The sequence below is a fragment of the Rhinolophus hipposideros genome (genome assembly GCF_964194185.1).
Source record: "Rhinolophus hipposideros genome assembly, chromosome: 26".
Lineage (NCBI taxonomy): Eukaryota > Metazoa > Chordata > Mammalia > Chiroptera > Rhinolophidae > Rhinolophus > Rhinolophus hipposideros.
The window spans coordinates 15,954,348-15,976,685 of record NC_138072.1 but is presented as its reverse complement, the minus strand read 5'-3'; the positions used below and the strand labels follow the sequence as shown (position 1 = coordinate 15,976,685).

Sequence of the window (22,338 nt, the reverse complement as noted above, 5' to 3'; positions counted from 1 at the left end):
TAAGCCAAATAATGGGAGATTTGGTTTTCTGCTAATTTTGGTGGTCCTTCTCCAGGAGAGTTAGTGCAAGTTCTGCTCCCACTTTATGCAGCCCATCTCTGTTTAGGATATCTCTTTGTCCCCATTGATTGCAAATGTGACAATTTTCTGAGTCCCAAACACATCAGTTTATTGAAAACCACCCCCACAATATTGCACATCCCACTGGGTTCACCTCACCCGGGTGCATTTTTGCTTTTTGTCGCATTTACCTCCTTTTAAGTTAGCTTTTTGAGATTTTTTTTCTCTTCATTCTCTACTAAGTCCTAACTTTCTAATGCAAACCTCAGATATTATGACTTATTTAAATTTTTTATTGTTAAGTGTGTCATGCATGTAAACTAGTGTATGAAATGTTGAAAGTTTCTCAGTTTAAAGATCAATAACAGAGCAAACATCTATGTACCAACCACCCAGGTTAAGAATTACTCTTGATATATTTAGCCATTCAATTAATGCATATTTATTGCGTGCTTACTTTGTGTCCAGAATTTGGGGATGTGTAATGATGATTGAGAGATCATCTAGTTTACATAAAACAGCTCACCACCAGCTAATAGGGAAGAAAGAGACTAGCTAATAAATAATTGCAGTGTATAAAGGTACTTGCAAGGAGAAATACAAACAAAATGTGATTGGGACCATTACCTACATCTGGGAGAGTTAGAATGGCTTCCAGTAGGATGGGACTTTGGACTGGGTTTTAAGAAAGGGTTTGCCTAGGAAAGAAGAAAATTCTAGGCAAAAGCAACAGCATGTGTAGTCGCAGAGCTGTGAAAAAGTGTGGTATGTTTGGAAAGTGGTAAGTCATCTCTTCTCCTAAGTCTCGTTTGGTTTCCACAATTCTCTCTCTCCTGATTCATCGCTCACCACTCATTTCCAGGTTTGTTTTGTTCCCCATACCTTCCATATCTGTTGGGTTCTCCCAGGTGTTCTATTAGGATCTCTTCTCATTTCATTCAATTTTTCATTCATTCATCCTCTCACGCACCACTGAGGAAGAAACAAGTCTTCACCAATGTCAGAGTCATCTGTGGGGCTTGTGAAAATGCAGGTTCTGGTCTTCACCCGCATAATAGGAATCTTTGGGGTACCTGAGGATCTGCATTTTTAACATGTTGTCACCAGGTGTTTCTAGTGCAGAAGACTAGGACACACTTGGAGAATCTCAGTGGGAGCATTCCTTGTGTGGAGAGGGGAGGGCCGTAGAGGACATTCAGGAATGGGGTGGAGATGGTCTTACACCATCTACCGTCATGGCTGCCCCTTCCAGCGCATGCCTTGTCTCTGCCTTTCTCACATCTACCTGCCTGCTCCTCTTTGGCTGTTACTGCTTCCTCCTATGTCGTATGTGTCCACCTGTTCCTGTGCCATCTGCAGAGCCCCTTTTGTGTGTCTCATGTCCCTGCTCCATGCTACCTCCTCTATCAGACAGAGTCTGTGGCTTGGCTCTGTCTGTGGAACGTTCTGGGCTGCAGTACCACACACAATGACTTGTGGCATGCAAAGTTGACAGTCACCCTGAAAGCCCTTGCCTCGCGTCTCATCCCTGTCCTTTTTGGGAGTCTCTTTCCAGAAGTAGGATAAAGAAACAGGAACCCCCCAAAAGCTGGAGAAGGTATGATTAAGGATGAAATCAGAGGCAAAGGATGCTGTTTGGCTGATTTGCACGTCCATTACTGAGAGCATTTGAATAGTTTTAAGACATGTCAACTGTGAGACTAGACATTTTCTCTGGAATATATGCGTGTAGATATAATTCTAGTGGGGACACATGCCTGCATGTTTGTCTACAAGTGTTGACTTGCACTGTTGCACATATCCAGAACCCTGGTCCTGGCAGCTTGGTCTGCACTAAATATGTATATGGATGTGTAATTAAAGATTTTAAACTCCTGATTTCGGTAGTGTGTGCTGCAGCTTCTGTGCTCAGCAAATTCCTAAGCTCGTGTGGTTAATGGGAGTTCTAGCAAGTGGTTCTGACTCTGCTGGTCCCCGTTCGTAAAGCTCCTCTCCTTTCTCCCTCTCTCTGTCTCTCTCCCCCTCCCGCCTTGCCCGCCTCTGCTCTTCCCTCCCTCCCTCTCTCTGAGATAGCAGACAAGAGAGAGAACTGGCACAGCTTTCTCTGAGAGGCTTGCTTGCGTGAGCCGATTGGCAGAATCCCGTGAGTTCCCTTTCCATCCATGCGGTGTTCTTGGAGGGAAATGCAATGTTGGAGCCGGGGCTGAGCTGGACTGGGAAGGTGGCTGGGAGGCCAGGATCCTCTTTTAGCCACAAACTGGAATCACAGGAATGTTTCACCAGGGTCTGCTCTGAGAATTCCCAGACCCCCATGGATTTTCGAATTTCCCAGCCTTTTCTCCTTCACCTTTCCACTTTCTTACTTCCTCCTGAGATGGCCCCAGATCTGCAAGAGACATTTGAGAGAAGCTATTTATTAACAGATGGGAAGAAATGGATTCTGCACTTGATTATTTAGCCATGGTGTGTCAATGATGGATTTGAAAGCAGTGTAAGTAACAGTTATATATGTTCCTGTAGTTAGATAGTCTGTCTTAGTTGCTTTTTTTGTTTTACCTTAACTTTTTCAGTGAATTTCCTTTTGAGAAAAGTGAAAATAAAATGTATAAAGTACTCCAAAGAAGTTAGGAGGGTTCGGTATTTATGAGCTTCTTTTCTTGTTCAATTGACTTGCAGAATACACACAACTATGTCAGATGAGACACCCAATCTTCTGACATAGAATCTACAAACATCCCCCAGAGGATGAGACTAAAACAGGAAATAAATGAACTGACAATCTTTGCTATAATCAGACTTATTCACAGTTGCTAAAAAATTTGACGTTGTCTCATTTTTGCATGAAAGACGGAATTCAAATGTGTTCTCTGCACACGATCATAAAAATGAAGGTAGCCTATGGCTTTCCGAAAAGGTTCTTTTTGGCTACCTACATGAAATTAATTTTCTAGTGTTAAATGCCAATTATAGTTCTCTTCCATTTCAGTTTTTCTTGAGACAGAACACTTCCCATTCTAGAATCTAACGTCTGGTCACCCTAGGCTTGCAGGAGGCTGGCAATTTGAAAGCCTAGTCATTGCTCGGCTATGCCAGCCAGAGGGGTTTCCATCTTTCTGTGTTAGGGCTTGATTTAAGTACTTAAATTCCCCAGTATTCAGGGAAAGGAAAAAACAAGTGTCATAAGAGAAAGAAACAGCTACCGAAAAGATTCAAAATTGAAATTAAAGAACATGATTTGTGTTTTCTTTGAAATTTGAAATGAGGTTCATTTTTGTATAGAAAGAGTAACTTAAGCTTTCTTGACTGAAAACAGTATTGTAAAGGAGACTTTTAAGATCATAAATCACTTAGGTAAGGACATCAAAATAGATAGCTGATTTTTTTTAATGATGAGTTGCAACTTTTTCTCTTAAAGTCTGCACTATAGTGTTAATACAAATATGTTTGGCTTCTTATAACTTGCTTCGATTTGGAAATGGGCTTTCTAACAAGGGCACTGTATGTAATGAGCTTTTCAGAGTGATCATGGCCTTTCTTCCTCATATCCAGACCCCAGGCTGGGCTATTGACCCTCCCCCAATCCCCACCCCCACCCCTGCTTGTCTCCCAGCCCCCATCCTTCCCTCTCAGTCTTGGAACATCATGAAAGAGCCTTCTGAAGATTCCCTTTAGCATGCCCTGCCCGGCTCTGGACAGAGGGAGCACTGTAATGCAACACACAAGTTTGCCAAATTTGGAATCCAATGAACTCATTTGATTCCTGAACATTAAATCAGTTCTGTGAGCAACTGAATGAGATCATATCTGACAAACCTGACCCAAAGTGTTCGTAACTTTATTGATTGGCATCTAACATCAAGAGCTGTAGCTCTGAGCACCTGAGGGGACCAGCCTCAAACCAAACTAAATCCCTAAACTCTGCGGGATTCCTGCTGGCCAAATATACCTAAGGGCCACGCCTTTTAAAATATGTCCTTTGTTATCAGGGAAATCTGAGACAGAAAACACATGTTGGCAATGTCACGTGAGTGCTTCTCTATACAAGAAGTCGTTGTATCACAAGGGGAAATGCTTTCAGTCTTGCACTGTTTTGTTTTGGTTTCTTGTTTATATGGATTCTGTCAGATTCGCGCATCTGGAAGAGCTTTGGGGGTGTGGGGGGTGGAGTGAAAAACCTAGAGCAATACATGCAAGGCAAGGGAAAAATCATTGAAAAAACAAAGCCAGACTGGAAACAGAATAATGCTCGGACTCAAATCCCAGCTCCCATCCTAGGTTTTGGTCCCTGTGAAAGCAGATACCACTTGCAGCCTTCCTGGGTTCATGGAGAGAGAGATTCTTTCACACTGATTTGAGTAAAGGAGGGAGATGTCTGCGGAAATACATATATATTTAAAAAGACAATAAGAAATTATCTTTGGAGTTCAGTTCCTTCTCACTTAACAAAGTAAGCAACCCCTTCCTGGTTCCCATCCCCCTTCTGCTTTTCCTCCTGGGCCCAGCCCACGCCCTCTGTGCCTCTGAAGTGTCCCCTAGTGAACAGCTCCAAATCCCCCAGGATTCTCATGTGTGTCCTGTTAAGGCAAAAAGATGAGCTGCCAAGGGCAGGGTTTTCCTGGAGGGGGAGAGGGCTTTTTAATGGTGAATGAGCAAAGGGGCCAGATATGCTGATACCTGCAAACAGTCTTTGAGAGAGGCAGCTGATTGGCATCAGTAAAACTGCTGAGCAATTAAAAAAAAATACTGGAGTCAAGGTGAGAGAGAGAAGAGAGTGAAAGAAAAGGAGGCAGGTTGTCTCTGAGGAGTTCCCAACAAAGTTCCCTTAAGCACCCCGAAGGTCTAAATCGATAACGCCAGATGGTTAAGATAGTCTTAGACTGATCAATGCCTTGGAGATGGAACGGAGCTTTCATTTTGACCTGCTGTTCTGCGGAAAAGCGTGGCTCAAGATAAACGGCCTGTTCTCTCACTTGGCTCCCCGACCCCTTCTGTGACAGCAGTGTTCTCTCTCTGGATATCCGTTTTCCTTAGCGACTGGGTCTGGCCTAAAAGATGGGAGCTAAAGAAAGGTTCTCCAACCAGCTGTCGTCTTCAGATCTTTCACTCCGAAGAAAGTGCTTCCGTTAGGGTCATCCTCTCTTTTCTTCGTTTTTGCCTTTTGTCTGAACGAATCGGCCTCAGTGTTACATCTGTGCAGACTCTCCTCACCGTGAACTCCGTGAACTCAGGGACCGCCCATGTTTCCAGTGAGTTCCGCTGCAGAGCCATGCTATTGACACAGCACATCCATCCTTAACCTGCCCTTCCCACCTTTTCCCTTGGAGAGACAGCAGGGGAGGAGAAACAGGTCTCATGGCATTTGGAAAAGAAAGCTGATCTGTGAAAGATGCCTGTGCCCGTGTTCCTGATGAGGAAAGACTTGCCATCGGTCCCCGACTCTTCTCTCATTGTGTTCCCCCAGGAGTCCTTGGAAGAATTATTAGGTGACATCGAAATACAGCAGAACCAACAGTTACTATGCATACTTGAGTGATTGACCAGTAAACCCCGTGTTAGGTTGGTGCAAAAGTGATTGCAGTTTTTGAAATTATTTTCAACCGCAATTAGCTTTGCACCAACCTAATCGCTTCTCTCAGCTTCTAGTCTTCTCATCAACAGAACCCATGCAAAGCTTACCTCATCAGATTTTGTGACAATTAAATGATCATACACAGTGCTTACCACAGAGCCTGGTCATGGCCTTGTTACTGAGGCTCTCCTCATGCTCTCCTGTCAGCGGGGAGCCTGTCACACACTTTCAACAGAGGACTCGGGTCCTAAACGATGGGGATGTTGGGGAAGAATGGAAAGAGTAGGAGTCCAGAGCTGGGTGTTTCAGTCCTGGGTCTGTGAGTAACCATTTGGATGACCTGGAGAAAACTGCCACCCTGTCCTTAAATACTTCCATTTCTCTGAATGGGCTACTCCATTAAGGTTCGTGCCGGTCGCTCCACCCAGTGTGTTGTCCTGCCCTCTTGCTCTTGGCTAATTCCTTTCTTCTCTTCTTCTGTGAATCTTCCCTGATGCCCTGTGCCTGGCTCAGGGCTTCTCCTCTGCCGTTCTGTGGCACCCTCCTCTCTCCATTTAAGGGTCCCCCACACAGACACCAGTGTGTGCCCGTCAGCCCCTCTCACTACGCTGCAATCATCCGGAGGGTGAGAGAGTGACCCCTCTGTCTCGAAGCTCTACATTTGGTATCAAGACCCTGACCGACCACTATGAGCTGAATGGATGCGTGAAAGAAAGAAAGAGTGAATGAAGAATCTCTGGCCTGTCTCCATCAGGTCTTGAGTAAAGATAAAGTGAAACAATGTGTATGAAAGGCTTGGATGAGTAGAGAATGCTATGGACTGACCTTTCGTTTTAAGTTTGTGTGAGACAGAGTGTACTTTTAGTACCACTATATTCGTTGGTTTCTTAGATACTAAGACTCATAAATTTTGGTGAAACAAAACAATATTTTTTTGTGTGTGTGTGTTGTCCTTGCAACATGAGTCCATTCTTTGTCACAGAAGCAGGACAGGCTTTGTTTGGGCCAGAGACTCTGATGTTTGAAACCCTGTGAGCAACAAAACTTTTCATTCCAAAATGAGAGATAAGACTGAAAGTCAGTGCCTCTGGGAGGATCGCTCTGTAACTTAACTTTGCCAGGGGTGTGAAGCGGTGATGGCAGATTTCTGCCTAAAAGGATGGAGAAGGGAAAGGGGTTTCTAGAAGCAGAGGTGGGGAGAGAGAAAGAGAAGGGGTCCTGGGGCGCAGAAAATAACACGCTGCCTCCTTCCTCGGCTTCGTCGTGGAGGTCGCACTGTCAAGGAAAGAGCAGGGACTTCTGAGTCTGACAGACCTGGGGTTGGGTTCCAGCCTCCGATGTGGGTCTTGCAGCATTTCACCAGCCCTGTCACTGGAGGTGGCAGCTCTCCATGGCAATGCTTGGACTCTGGTTTACGATGAACCAGGCTCTCCCTTGGACATAGGTCTGTCTTTCGTTCAGAAAATATTCTTTGTTGGGGGTGGGGAGGAGCATGTTTAACAGAAGTTGTCATTCCCAAAGGCCAGTCCTGATGCAGAGTCGCAAGATGACCCAGAGGGTGACATGCGGTCATGTCCGTGAGTGTGCTTTGTAACTAGACCGCTCTGCAGGGATATATATATTAATCCTACACATATAAGGAAAAGACCCACTGCAGCTGACTGCCTTAGAGTGGAGACACTGTGGGTCTATTAGTCACCTCTTCAGGTCCAGCCCATGAGTTGTGTAGGCTCACTTTTCACCTCCCTTCGACCCTCGGGTGTCTCCACAAATGAGCCACCTGCTGCACCTTGGTGTGGGGGGTGCAGATGTGGGGTGAAGTAATGAACCCCCAAGGCCTTTCTATGCCTATTGGCTGCTCTAAAGGGAAATTGAGGAATACTGCAAAGCCACAAATCTGAGTTGTCAGCTCATAAATATGTAAGCTCCTCACTTAGGTAATAAGCTCCTTGACAGCCAAAACTGTCATTTGCACATTCGTGTCAGCTGAACACAAAGTTCCAGTTGCCAGACTGTCCCTGGATACTGGGGACTAAAAGCTGGCGAGAGTGAGGGGTGGCTGATTGCTCCTTAAAGATCTCTGGCTGTTCTCCACGGCTGCTGCTTTTGCCCCCACCCCACCATCAGGGGGCTTTCTCTCTTAGTATGTTGATTACTAAGTATAGGCAAAAATTTTGCAGTGTGGACTTGAGTTGAATACGAACGTATAAATGGAGACAGGAAAAATAGTCAGTCGCCAGCATTGAGCTTTTGGCCACGGTGACTAAATCTGTGCAGATTTCTATCTCTGTGGAATTATGTTTACAACTGGTGGCTTAATGAAAATCAAATAGATAGTTTACTATATATCTAATTCTAAAATATAGGCCTGAAGATCCAATGAAGGCAGGAAGCAGGTATTTGGGACACAAACATTTGTTGAGTATCTAATATGTTATAGGCACTTTGTAAGGTTTTTTTAGGATTCAAAGTGAAAGAAGGAAAGGAATGGTTATAACACAAATTAATCCTACTGTAATACTCTGATAAGCCCCAGAGTAGCTCTATTAGCAAAATTCTATCAGAACATATGGGAGAAAAGAATAAATTCTCCTTTGGTTGGTGGGGAAGGTGTTACATTCAGTAGACCCGGTCTAGAAGGATGAGTAGGAAGGGAGCTGGGAAGGGAGAACATTTTAGACAGAGGTTTCAAGTACAGAAACTGTTTCAAGTACAGAAACAGTGTCATGAGTCTCTATTTATGCACAGAAGCATGACTGTGCATGGCGTCATGTAATTATATTCAGATTGCATGAGGATTAATACTAAATATTTTTCAGATTCTCAAAATAGGCAATGATTAGTAATAGATCACATTAAATAGGATGGTATGATGATGAAGAAGAATCAGTTATATCAGATAGGATTCAACATCATGTCACATTTTCACAGCTCATTAGAAACAGTAGGCCATGGGTCAAGAACAAGGTAGAGGACGTAGGAAAGGAACCACACCTGGGTTTAGAACATTGGTTCTGTGGCTGAATGAGTGGGTCATCTTAGACTACTTGTTAACTCATTTTCTCTGTACGTACATCTCTGAAAAATCATTGCGTGGAGAAGAAGAGCTTATTCAGGACAGAGATCAGGAGACTGAGTCCAAACAACTTGATTTCACTTGAAAATTCAGAAGACATCCCTGGAAAATGATCTGTAGTAAAAGCACAGAATTTTATAGCAACTTGCAGGTAATTCAGTCTTTTTACACTGATAGTAAACACTCTTTCTGCCAAGATTCTGGTAACCAGTTGCAGGTGCACACCCAAAATTCATGATAATGGGAAAGGATACTAAAGGAGCCTTCTAGAATACCAAAGAAGGGTGGAATAATATTTTTGGATCCTTTTGATAGTAAGTCAAAACTTACAGAAGTAATTGCATTTTAGAGCTGGGACAGTGTTTAGGGATCATATATTTTGACTTTCAAATCTTGGAAAAATGGCATTATGGGTACGGAAAATATGCCAAAGTCTGGAAGCAGAGTTGATGGGAGCTGCCACACTCTTATCCATTTATGCATCCATTTTTTTTCCATTCAACAACTGTTCATAAAGACCTTGCAACATGTAGGATAAATATTTAAATGAGATACTGGCTGTACCCTCCAGGAGCTTACAGTTTTATAAGGAGGTAAGACATGTAGTAAAGAATATAAATGGAAAGTTATCTTTAAAATACAATGAAAGAGATCTGTTAAAGTTCAGAAATGGAAAATTATTTCCAAGTGAAAAGCATGACTGTGCCTGAACTAGAGAATTTGCTGTGTTGACTCAGACTTAACACACTCACATTTGTTTTAGTTCAGATGTTTTGAGCATCCAGCAAGAGAAAAATGTTAGGTAAAATTAAGTGTTTGGTTTAACCCATGTTTTAATGCTGGGGGAAAGCAGAGCAAGATAAAAATGAATTGTTGAATTGTCATTTGTTGATAGCCTAATAACAACATATTGTTCAAGTACGGAAACATTATCGACCTTGAAAATGTAATTTTGATAATTATATATATATTTTTTTTTTTAAATCAAAGATTTATAATGAACTCTATTTATTCATTCACTCATGCATTCTACAAGTGTTTGTTGAGGACCTACTGTGTAGCAGGCACTATTCTTGGCAATAAATGTGAGCAGTATCCAAAAGCATCATTCTCATCCTAAGAACTACCCCAGGGGTAAGCTGAGGAAATATAGACTTTGAACCCCCTCTGGAGGAAATAAAAAGAGCCCTCCCCTTCTTGTCTGGCAGCAAATGGTTTCTTTTCTAAATGTCGCACATGGAAAAAAGAATCATCTAATCAAATTGACTTTTGGAATTAACCTTATAAAGCAGAAGTCTACAGCCTTTTGCCTCATGGAGAACTCAGTGATAATATTTGCTTCAGCAGGCAACTTCAAAACATCCCTCCTCTAAAGGCTTGGTAAAACAAATGTTGGGTACAGGCTAATAATGATGTGGAAAATAATTATAATGAACGCAACAATTATATTTGTTTTATGAACATAGCCCACAAAAGCCCATACCACAAAATATTTTATGGATTATCATCATTTAAGAAGCCAGCAAACCTTAAAAACAAACCAAAAAAATCTGTTTATTCATTCACTCATGCATTCTACAAGTGTTTGTGGAGGACCTACTGTGTATCAGGCACTACTCTTGGCAATAAATAAAACAAACAGAATCCCATGCCCTCATCGCAAGGCTTAGATCTGAGCAGGAGATGCTAAGAACCAGCTCTGACTATGTGCCTTCCCTTTGGAATAGTGTAGAATGAGTGAGAAGGCAGGGAAGTAAAGGTACGTGGATCTGGGGAACTCTCAGACTAGATAGTGCTGCACCCTTTAAAAAGCAATACAAAGCATCTTATTTTAGCCCCACCACAAACTAAAAAATAATCACCTACCCCGTAGATGATGAAAAACCTGTTAGTATAACTTGACAGACTTGTTTTGGAAACTATTTAGAAACTTCAATATATCCAATATGCCCCAAAGCGTAGCCTTGCAGAACCTCCGAGCTGGAGGAATCCTGAAATAAAAATCACCTCCACCTGGACCAATGTTTGCAAACTCTTTTATTGATGGGAAGCTTACGAGCACCATTGAGCTGACCAGTCACAAAGATATGCACCCAGACTTTCTTTTTCAGTGTCAGTGACTTGGGGCCAATTGTCCATTCAACCATCCATGCTCTCTCTGCACAGGCGATGCTGGGAACATAATTGTAGGAAAGGTAGACATGGCCCCTGACTTTATGGGCTCTCTGTCCCGTGAGGAAGACACAAATAATCACAGCGCATTGTAAGAGGTAGTACCAAGTTATACTTTTGGCCCACTCCCTTCTTGACCGGGGACCACACTGCCAGGTGCCTGGCTGGTGTGAGACATGTGGCAATCAGGTTCCGTCAGCCTTTGTGCATCACGCACAACGTATTTTCAGTGCATTAAGGAAAGTGATACTGTCTACACCCAATTTAAAGTGTGGGCCAGTTGAAGCTAAACTGTGTTAGTTTGCTTACCCCAGCATTTTGGTTTTGCGTATTTATTTATTTTGCACACATGCTCTCTGAGCGCCCCAGGACATGGCTTACAGTGCCTTAGTAAATATGATAATGAGTTACCCTGCCCCTGGTCATTCTGGCATGAGGACACACTGTCAGAAAAGCAACAACCAACAAAGTAATTGCCTCCAGCACACAAAGGCTGCAGACACACAGTTGACATAAGAATCTAGTTTCAGCTGGTGGTTTTCAGGCCAAAGCAACTGCACTGATGGAAATTTCCCTGACATCTGATTTAAAGCTGCAGAAGACCCCAATTTATCAACTCAAACTGAGAACGTCCTCTTTTCTGACCTTTCTTGGCTTTTAATAAGGCCCCAGCAGCCAACAGTACCACCAAAACTCATATTCAAGATGCCCGGGACTTGAAAGACATCAGAGTCAATATCACACGTCAATTGCAATATTGATAAGCCCTGGTGGGCAGTGTTCAGAATTGCCTCAGAAGGTGACCGCAGGGCTGAAAGCAGAGGCATCTCTCTCTCCTTGCTTTCTGTAATTTATTGTTTTAGAACCTTATGTGAAAGAATCTCTGAAAAGAAACATTTAGGATACAGCTTTCATATGAATATTTAATTAGAACAAATAATTGTAAAAAAAAAAAATGTACTAGGTATTTACTGTTAGGCCAGGAACTCCAGGAGGTAGCTGCTCTTATATCCTGTTTTACAGCTGAGGAATCTGTGACACAGAAGTGTTAAGGAGCTTGACCAGAGTCACAGAGCTTTGAGTGGCAGAAAGATTGGAGCCTAGATCATTTGACTCCACAGACTACCCTCTTGAGTATTTTTCTTTTCTGCCTCTTGAAGGAACTCTGAAATACTAAAGTACTATAACACTAAATAAATGTTTGCTGAAACATGTATTGAATCACAGGCCTTCCTTTACATAACTCTTTCCTCCACCCACATTGTGTTGTAGACTCCTTGAGGCCTGTCGAAATCATAGGCCTGAAAGCACCCAAGGAATTTTCTAGTCTAGGCTGACTTAGAGTATTCATCATCTAATCTTCTAGAATCACAGCAACACCTAACTAATTTTGATCCACCTAACTGAACTAACTTTAAAAGAACTATTAGAATTGACTAATACAATATTATTATATAGTATGACATTGGGTGTGAGCTCCTCTTAGCAACTTTGATAAAAGTATGAGAAAAAAAATCACCTAAAAGACCAATAAATAGCAGAATAGTTACATATAACATTTAAAGGGAGTTATACCTTATCAGTTTCCCCAAAATGATATTTGAATGACTTACAAAATTAAATATTTATAAAATAAATTAGATTTTAAAATATGTACTGGAAACCAGTTAGAAGAAGAAAGAGAGAAGAAAGTTAGAAGAAGAAAGAAGAAGAAAGATACCAGTTCCTGGGCCACGTTTGTTGTTGCATTTGAACATTAATTAGGTTCTGCATTTTATTGAAACTAAGGCAAATGAATCAGAAAGGAGTGAAAAGAAAGAAGGAAAAAGGCATGTGTTAGCTCTTAATGTGTGCAGCTCATTCTCATGGTCACTTTTCCATACGTTATGGTCTTTAGCTTCAGAACAGATTCTTGCAGTGGGTGTCATAATTTTCATACACATTCAAGGAAATGGCAAAGGCAGGATTTGAACCAAGTTGCTCTGATTCTAAAGCCTGTGTATTTTTATATCGGGTTATATTATCCTCACCCTATAAACTGACACATGGGATTTGTCTGGAGACTCCTAGTCTTTCTGCCTTTTTTTTTTTTTTTAAATGGATTCTTATTTAGGGAACATTGGGTAATAGCATAGTAATCTATAAATAGTAGGTGTTCGGTCAGTATCTGTTGAATAATGTAAATAAATAAATGCCTGGATAAAAAGATGAACTACATCTTCTTTAATCTTTATTAGCTACAGAAATGTTTTTTATGGATGCATTCATATCCACCTCTATAAACACACTCATGAAATGCTGTGGTTCTCATGGTTCTATCACAGGCCACTTTCTCCTCTCATTCTACTCTGTGTCTCCCGGGGCCATCTCATCTGTTCTTATGACCCCAGTTGCCATCCTCATGCTGAAGACTCTCCAGTCTGAAAACCTAAACCAAATATTTTTCGTATCCAAATACGAAGAGCTAAACCAAGACTGTCTATCTTTAAAATCAGTGGTTTCTGTCTATGGAGGCTTTTTTCAAAAAGAAAAATCTTATGTATTTCTGACCCATTTCTTGGTAAAAATGCACTTCTGTGCATTTTTAAATGCAGCATTGAGCAACTCTTTGCATCGGTTGGTATTAGTGATTTGTTTGACAGAGTAGAAGGGAAGCACAGAGATTTAAAGATAAAATGTTTGTAGCCACTCTCAATTGAATATCATTCATGAAGGTAAAATGTGTCTGAAATTTTAATAAAAATCAATGTGGAATAAGATTCAATTTATAACAACCCAAATTACAAGCAATTTGTAGATGTGTATCTGTTGTGTAAACGGGGGAACCCACACGAGCAGATGATTGATTGTGCTTGATTGATTATGTAACACGAGTTACCTTCTGTCCAACTTCATGTGACTACATTCACAATCACAGGTGGATGACACCCTCATCTGGACAGCGGACTCTTTCTTCTTTTCACACTATCTGTTCCTACGAGCTCTATTAGCACAGAACTATTATTTTCCTTATAATAATATCAGACCTGGGAAGTTTATTCTTAGCCACCGATTCAGAGTTAGAAAACTAGAGTTGTAATTAACAATCTGTTAGTAAAGTTGAGGTCGTACTTTAAACCTATTAACTGCTTAAAATAACGTAATCATCCTCCAAATTCTGCAAAAATGGGAATCATTTAACTTAGGATTCTAATAGCTAAGAGTAGCCACACCATAAAAAAATTAATTTTACCTACTGTAGATTTTACCTACCTAAAAATAAAATGCCCTCTAAAGTAAATGTTACTTAAATGTTCAGTTTAACATAGCTGAAGATTTTATTTTTATGAAGTTAACCAGGAAATTTGAACTAACCCTTCACCTTATTTTGATAAATGTCCCTATTGCCTGCGGTATTTTTCCAAGTAATTTCTTTTCTTTATATCAGTGTTTAATCATTTGATAATTCTTTTCAAAAATACTTATTAACTACAAGACAAAAAAGAAACTATGAGGAACGCAATAAAGCCTTTAGTTGAGAGAGATGAATTACTTGAGAGAAAGCCACTGAGTTATCGTCTTATTTTTATGTTCTTTATTATTCTTCCTGCTTTCGCCCTCCCTCCACATACTACACACACACACACACACACACACACACACACACACACACACACACACAGACACCAAAAACTTCTGGCACAGCATTAGAATAATCTTAACAGGGGAATAGGAGGTGCGGAGGAAGTCCATTCTTAGTGGTCAAGTTCATGCCCTGTCAATGGAAACCTACCTCTAGGCAGGTCTAGGGCACCCCAGACCTACCTATACCTCCTGCCCAACTTCCCATGCTACTTCATAGCATAACTGCCCCCCACCTACAGAAATAAATAAGCAAGTATGTGCAACAAAAAGTAAGTTATGGGTCTTTGTAGCAGGTCTGCTGCAAAGTCACAGAAGGAATTGCCTGTTTAGTCTCAATAGGCCAGGATTCCTATAGAGTCTTTCTCCTTTCACAAGTTATTTTGCTCTGGAGTAATCTCTCATCTGTCCTGTCTGCTCCGTGGAGATCGCTTCTCTACTTTATTGAAAACAGAAGCTGCCTTCTTTCCTCTGCTTCGCAGCTTTTGAACATGACCGTGACGAGTGCACTTTTGCAGTGTGCATTTGCCATGGTTTTCAGCGATCTGCAGACTCCATCCCAAGTGCCTTGGCAGAAGAGTCGATAGGAAAAGAGATGTGAGTTTCTGTCTCTCCCTCTAGAGGGGCTGCTGAGGTACCGGCAGGTAGACTTCCTGGATCCGGGGCAGTCCAGCCTTGCCACTGAGTCAGGGGCAGTTATTCTGGGCCACTGCTGTGTCCGGTTCATATCGTGCAAAGCAGAGACGCCATGCAAATTGTTGTTCTTTGAAATAACTAAGCATTTCTTCAGATTTCAACTATTAGTAAACAATTTGTTAAACAGAAAGAAATACTGACGTTAAAGAGGGAAAAAGAAATGACTTCCTTTGGCAAACGAAACCAACGGTTATATTCAAATTTAATTAACCAAGAAGCCCCCAAACGACAGAGCGTGTCACCTCACATTGACAATTAATTAGCTTTGCTCTGAAAGAGCTATTGGTATTGAGTAAAGAGTTAGGGATTAAAGGCTTTATTTTCTCTGCAAACGCTGCCCATTTCTAGCTATCACACCTTGATAGCAATTTGCTGCTTCAAGCAACAACTTATTTCTGAAGTGGGTAATTTCACGTCAGTTTTTAATTTCACAAGATCAAAACATGGGGAAAGTGAGAATATTGCACCGTTTCTTATAATATAAAGACGTTAAAAGTGAACAACGCAATTGCTTTTCAGTTTCGTATGCTTTTCAAGATAATTATCTACCAAAAGGCTAAGACAAATATTATGGAAAACTCCAAGGGAAATAGTGGTCACCTTTGGCTTTTAAATGGACTGTGTTCGTGGTACATCATGCAGTTTCTTCCTTTTAACATTACATTAGCATATATATAAACGATTTAACTAGAAACTACTAGAGTTCGCATCTAAAAGGCAGCATGATGTAATGAAAAGAACATTAGATTCATTAGATTCTTGAAATCAAATTATCTGGAATATGCTTATTCTTTGAAAGAATCTTAATTTTAGTTAGATAGTCCTTATACTGTGGAAGGTTTATATGTACATGTATTACGGACAATCGTTTTTTAGCAGAAAAACCAGGCACTAGTGGTCCACCAGAAATGAATTTTAATTAGTCTATGATTATCTTTTCTCTGTCTATATTTATAGGCAATTGAAATAGCTGGGTTGTAGTGGCATGGTTTCGTCAATTCCATTCAATAAAGGTAGCCAGTTCTCAATAATTGATGTTTATGAAAGATACCAGGAATGACAATGAACTAAAGTCATATATATCTAGTTTGGGATGGATTTTTAAACTTGCATTCGCCTTGACTTAGGTCTGGTGTCATAGGTGTTCATAATTCTTTTCACTTGTTTATTGAGCCCAGTTTACCAATGTACGACTCTGGAGCAGACCCAGCTGCCTTGCTTTCCTGGTACTAAGCAGGCGTGGTCTGGGCAGATCCGGCCAGGGACATAACAATCTGCAGACCAGGAACATTTGGTCAGAGGGACTGATGACTAGAAGGTCAGTTAGAACAGGAAAACATGCGTGGGGACCTACGTGCAAATAAGGAAGAAAGTCAGCGAGATCCATCAAGGCTGGAGCGGAAGGCCTATAAGCAGCAGCCTAGATACAAGCGATCCGGAAGCCAGGTTAGGAGGCTGGGAAGACACAGCCCCAGGCCTTGGCACAGCCTACGTAACAGGAACAAAAGCAGGGAGAACGGGGGAACAGCTGTGGCAACGTCGTCAAACCCAGGTGCATGGTCACTGGCACCAGGTCAGACAGCAGGCAAGACTGTCCCACAGGTATAGGCAGTGTGCCGCCCTGAGCTTTCTCCTCACCTGGCACTATCCGGGGCATCTCCTCAACACTCTTTAAGCAAAATGCCCTAAAGGCGCACCTCCAGACTTCTGTGTCTATTATGCATTTTGCCTCCTTGGTAATCCAGTTGTCACGAGTGTGTTGGGCAGGTGGGAACTCACCCCTCCAGGACAGCAGGGAGGAAGGAAGTATAGCGTTGTAGGTCTGTGTGGAGAGAAATCACCGTGCTGTCGTAGTAAGAAGCTAATAGCTATGGAGTCAAGAGCTAACGCGTGTGTCACACAGCATCAAAGGCAGTTCCTATATCGGCACTGTGTTCCTTTAGACTTTTCTATTGCGTGTGAATTGAAAGTAAATTGGGCTTTATTCCATTTTCCAATGTTTTTGAAAAAGTGGAGGCGCTCTCTCTCACAACGGGAAAGATTGCTGAGGCTGGAAGCAAGTTCAGGTCCTTGCTGAAGTCATTGAGTCTCAGAAACAGAACGTCCCTCTTTCTAGGAGTTTTCTGCTGGGTCTTCACCTGGAATGTGTTGACTCACTGGGTTTGCTGGACGGACAGAAATAGAAAAGTGTAATAAAGCAGTCCACCTGTCCCCAGGCTGCCGATGGAGTGTGGCACCAACATGTCAGGTTCTAGACAAAATTAAGTTCATTAGAGCAGAGGTCCCCAACCTTCTCTTGGGCCCTGGGCCCAGCCCCCTTGGTGACGGTGCTCCATCCGAGTCCCTGTCACACGGAATAGTAAAGGAAGCCAGGAAGATCAGTCTCAGTGTCATGTCCTACTTCCAGGTGGCCAGAGGTGAGCAGGGGTCAGGGACAGCAGAGGACTGAGCAGCTGCTTTATAACGAGCTGACAGGGCCGTACTCCTGGCAAGACAAGTAGAAGAGACTTTCTGAAAATGTTCCCAATCCCAGAGCAGCTTACCTGAGCCCAGAGAAACCACAGCACCGGAAAGACAACAGCACGTGCACCCATCAGAACCGGAGGCGGAGGCCGCTTGCTGCCCTCTGAGCTCTGGAGACACAGGAACCCTGCAAGGCATCGACTCTGCCACTGACAGAGTGTGTATCTGGTGTTTCTAAAATCCAGAAGTCCACGTCTAGGAAATACCACATCCACGCTTTGCAGTCCTGCTTAGCTTTCCATGCTGATGGCTGATTCTCTTATGAATCATTGGCTTTATTTGGGCAGATCGAAGCGTTTCTATTTTCACACAAGGAGCTTGGCTCAGCGAACACTTTCCTAGGTACCTGGCCTTAAGCAAGGAAGCTTACGCTTTGGATAGCTGCTGTCAAAGAATTAGTTTGTTTATGAATGGGCTCCTTTTCTCCCACAATTTTTGCCTTGAGTCACTGTTTCATTTACCCTTACTATTCTCACTCTGGCCGTGAAAAAAATCCAGACCTAAGTGGATTAGTAACACCCACCAACAGTACGGTTTTCAAATACTGCTTTTTACCAGTTTTTGTGCCTCCAGTCCTGAGTGAAAGGAGTGCTCCCCAGATAGCACAGTTCAGGAAAAGCTTTTAGCTCCAGCCTTATGGTGAAGCTCTTTAGCTGGGTAGTGGATTTACCTGCTGTACATCAACAGGCTTCCCAGCTCTCCATCTCTGCTGCTGGGGAGCCAACATGGCGTTATCAGTAACGTTGGGAGGTGTGGATTCTTCTCACTGTGCAATACGGAAGTAGACTCTTGAACACATAGCAATTGCTGGGTAATGCAAAGGTGACATTAGTGATGTGTGTAGTCTCTGGATCTCATAGTTCTTTTGTGTATAGGTGTCATTCAATAAACATTGACTGATCGATTGATTGATTGATTGAGTATCCAGAGCACGGAAATGCATTCTAAGCAGCTTCCAGAATTCTTTTTGATTCTGTGAGGGAGAGGCATGAGCTGGGATGGAACGATGTTGTGCGTTGGTGATAGTTGTTGGATTGTTGGTCTCATCGTGCACAGACTCACCCCGGGTCGGGATTGTAGGAATAGAGAAGCCATTTTCATATAATTTGCCTTTCACGTCCTAATTCTGGGCATGACCTAACTCACTCAGCGGAGACATTTTTCCCCTATGATATGCAGGTAGGTTGCTAAGCAACTAGATCAGTAATTGGTAAATGCTTATATATGATTTGATTTGAGTTACATACAAAAATATGTAACTGCTTTTTTTGTCTTCGTTATTAGACAAGTGATTATCATTTGGTTTTATTTGCCCCAATGAAATAAAATAACTGCTTTTATTTAGCAAATTACATAATAGCATGATGTACTGGAAAGACCCTGGGTCTAGAAAACAGAAAACTTGAATCCTAATCTCAACTAGGAAAATCACCAGTCGTGTGACTTTGGATAAAATCAGGTAACTTCTGAGCCTTCATTTTATTTAAATCTGTAATTTGCAGCACAAATACCTTCTCTGCTGCCTCACAGGGCTGAGCGAGGATGGATGTGATGATGTGTGGAAAGTACTTTAGAAAGAGGAAACAACCCAAGCTCTAAGCATTATCTAGAACTGCAGACTACTTAAGCTGGGGAGGTGGCGTTTGTTGGTGTAGATCCAAAGGCCAGATCGGTTAGGAAGCACTGAGTGATACACTAGCCCGTCAATAAGGCACAAAGCCCTGGGGCTGGTCTGGGAGCTACAGAAGAAAGGAGACACATGGTATTGACCTTCAATGAGTTAATAGTGCTGTGATGCAGGTAACACTAATAACCTACGGAAGGGAAAGACCACATGGCAAAGCAGCATCTCATTAAGTGTTAAAACTTAAGATAGATACTCTCAAGATGAATTGCTGTATGTCTTCAGGGGAAAGGATGATGGTCCCAGAAATAGCTGGTGAGGGCAAGTTGTACAAGCCCTTGAAGAGTGGGTACATTTTTAAGAGACGAATAAGGGGAAATTCATAGCAATTACCACTATGGGTTCAGGTGGTACATTAAGTTGCAAAAATCAATCCATTTTCAAATCATAACTGCCTGGCTGTAGTGTTTTAACACAATATTGTTTGAGGTTGATGGTCAGCCATGTTTTGCCTCCTAGCAGTAAACATTTTATTTGAAGTTGTGTCATGAATTATTTTCCTGCACTAATGAAATGGATCATTTACATAAAAATCAGAAAAACCCCAAGACCCATATGCTTCCAGTCTCTGGGGACATGGAAATGACCTCGGTGACAACCAATTAGAAAATGGAAAGGTGAAGGAGGATACTCTTATTCCCTGTTTGGAGAGTCTCTGAAATGACTAATATGCTTCACAGCAGTGCCAGAATACTTCTAAGTCGGTGTTAATTCAAGATGAAGTATAACTGGTGTTTTTTCACATGTAGATGGATATCTTAACTCTTTCCAGAAGCTTTGCCTCAGACCACTGGTTCTTGTCACATATCCTCCTTATGTATAATCTGTTTTATTTTCTTCTACCCCTGCGTCATGGACCCCATGGATTTCCTAGGAGCTACTGTGATCTGTCATGTCATTGCTCATTATCAGAGAGTCTTAATCCTCAGAGCATTGAAATGTTTTATAATGGCACATAAGCCATTGGAGCTGAATGCTGCCCCAGCCATTGTCACATTAAATTGCAGCTTGGCTTGTCTTTTACATGCTGACAGCGAAGATTCTACCACTCCCGCCTCCCTCCTGGGTCAAGACCCTTTCTGTGCAGCAGATGTGGTCTCCTGAGTTCTGAGGGCCTCACCCTGCCCTCCTCTCGAGCAGTTTTTCAGTTGCTATCTCACCAATCAATTGCCTGGGTCCAATTTGTTGAGCTTGAATGAACTCTTAATTTTTATAAACCTTTTATCCACCTATCTGAGTATCCCCCATTTGAACACCCCCCCACCCCAGACAAGAAGAAATGCTCTCAGGATGTGGTTAGCAACACATGGTGCATAGAATTTTTAAAAGGATAGAGAATCCTTTAAAAAAGAAAAGAAAAAGACTATACTGCCTGATATTTCTGCCTGTTCCCTAAGGGAAGTTCTATTCTTCATGAAACTAATAACTCTTACAAGACTGTTAGGTTGATATTTTGGTAATCCCTAGACACTAATGTTGGTAGACCCCAATTTAATTCTCATGAGATGCACTTAGACCGAGGGACTGTCCATTTAAACACCCCCACAGTTCTGAAAATCAAAGGTCAAATAGTCTATCACACAAATGCAAAAATAAATAAATAAGTCAGAAAATCTCCGTAAGTTTCCCTCCAATCTATATACCTGAGATATAAGACTTTCTCCCACCAAAACCAATAAAATTCACCAGATAATTATTTACATCATTTTGTTGTTGTTGTTGTTTTTGTTTTTAGATCTGGCTAATGAAAACAAGTCTCCATCCTATGTGAAGGTCATCTCAATTCTAAACAGATTCTTAAATTCATATATCATCATATTGATGTGTTGTCTCCTGGGTGAGATGAGCAAGGATATGGAGAGAGGGGTCGAAGCCAGAGGGAAGAATTGAGCTCAAGGTTTAAATTTTTGCCAAGTTCACACCATCGCTCTTCTCACAGCCTGATAATGCTTAGCATGGTGCCACTTTCATTATAGGTGTTCAGTAAATATTAATTTCAACCTGCTAGAGAGACTATTTTTTCTTGAAAGAAGGCACAGAGAATTAAATGAAGCTCATGGATATTTAAAGATGTATGCTGGGATGAATAGCTTTAGGAAATATGTGATGCAATCTGTGGTAAGAAGGAGACAAGTAAATATTGCTTATGATAGCATTTTAGATTAATTTCTTATTGTTTGAAATCTTATAAAAATAATGCACTCATTTGTTTTTCTCCCTATGAAGAAAGAACATAACGCATTAATTACACAAAATACACTTCCAGCCCAAAAGCCTTTACCTTTTTAATTATTTCTTTATGTCACTGAATAATATAATTATGCATGAATGATTTCTGGACCTTAACCTTCTCCTATCTGCATGTCATTAAAGTACTATATAAAAAGAGCAGAAGCTGCTGACTTCCACGAAATTGGAACATATAAAAAAAGAGATCAAACAGCTGACTATGATCATGTGGAAATTAAAATAAAAACTTATGGAATATATGGCTATAAACTGTGACTTCCATTAATTTCTAAATTCTGGAATTCTCTTGGTATGTTTATTTTCTAGACATGCTTTAAGAAGAAAATCATTTTTAAATGGATTTTCAAAATAATCCTCTCCCTCAGTGTTTTACTGCATTGAGGCCAACAGAGGCTTCCCTAAATGGCATAGAGATTCCAGGATCATTCCAGAATCTCTGCCTGGAATGAGATTTTGGAAGTTATCTGATTTTTCCAAATGCATGCATACTTACCCCTGATATGCCCTAACTATTTCATGAAGCAGACCCATCACTAGTGGTTTATCCAGTGTGTAGATAGATGTCCCTTACACTTATAAACCCCTTACATTTCACCTGCTTGTTTTGCTACCTGTTCAGAGATATGGCACAATACTGGTACATAGACTAGACTGAGTCTGGGCTCCACTACTTACCACTGTATGCCT

The 22,338-nt window shown here is 41.6% G+C and overlaps 1 protein-coding gene across 2 annotated transcripts in view; it reads left to right on the top strand.

The window, feature by feature from the left end:
* The window catches only part of KIF26B (kinesin family member 26B), a 414,751-nt gene that overhangs the window by 269,627 nt on the left and 122,786 nt on the right, over nucleotides 1–22,338 (top strand). The window contains exon 1 of one of the 2 annotated variants that reach the window (XM_081038976.1): nucleotides 2,272–2,551. The exons of the other annotated variant lie outside the window; for it this stretch is intronic. Within the exon in view, the coding sequence (XP_080895102.1) occupies nucleotides 2,532–2,551 (20 nt within the window). The 5' untranslated portion in view covers nucleotides 2,272–2,531. Of the gene's footprint in view, nucleotides 1–2,271; nucleotides 2,552–22,338 lie in introns of those variants that run through there. 2 annotated transcript variants of the gene reach the window in all.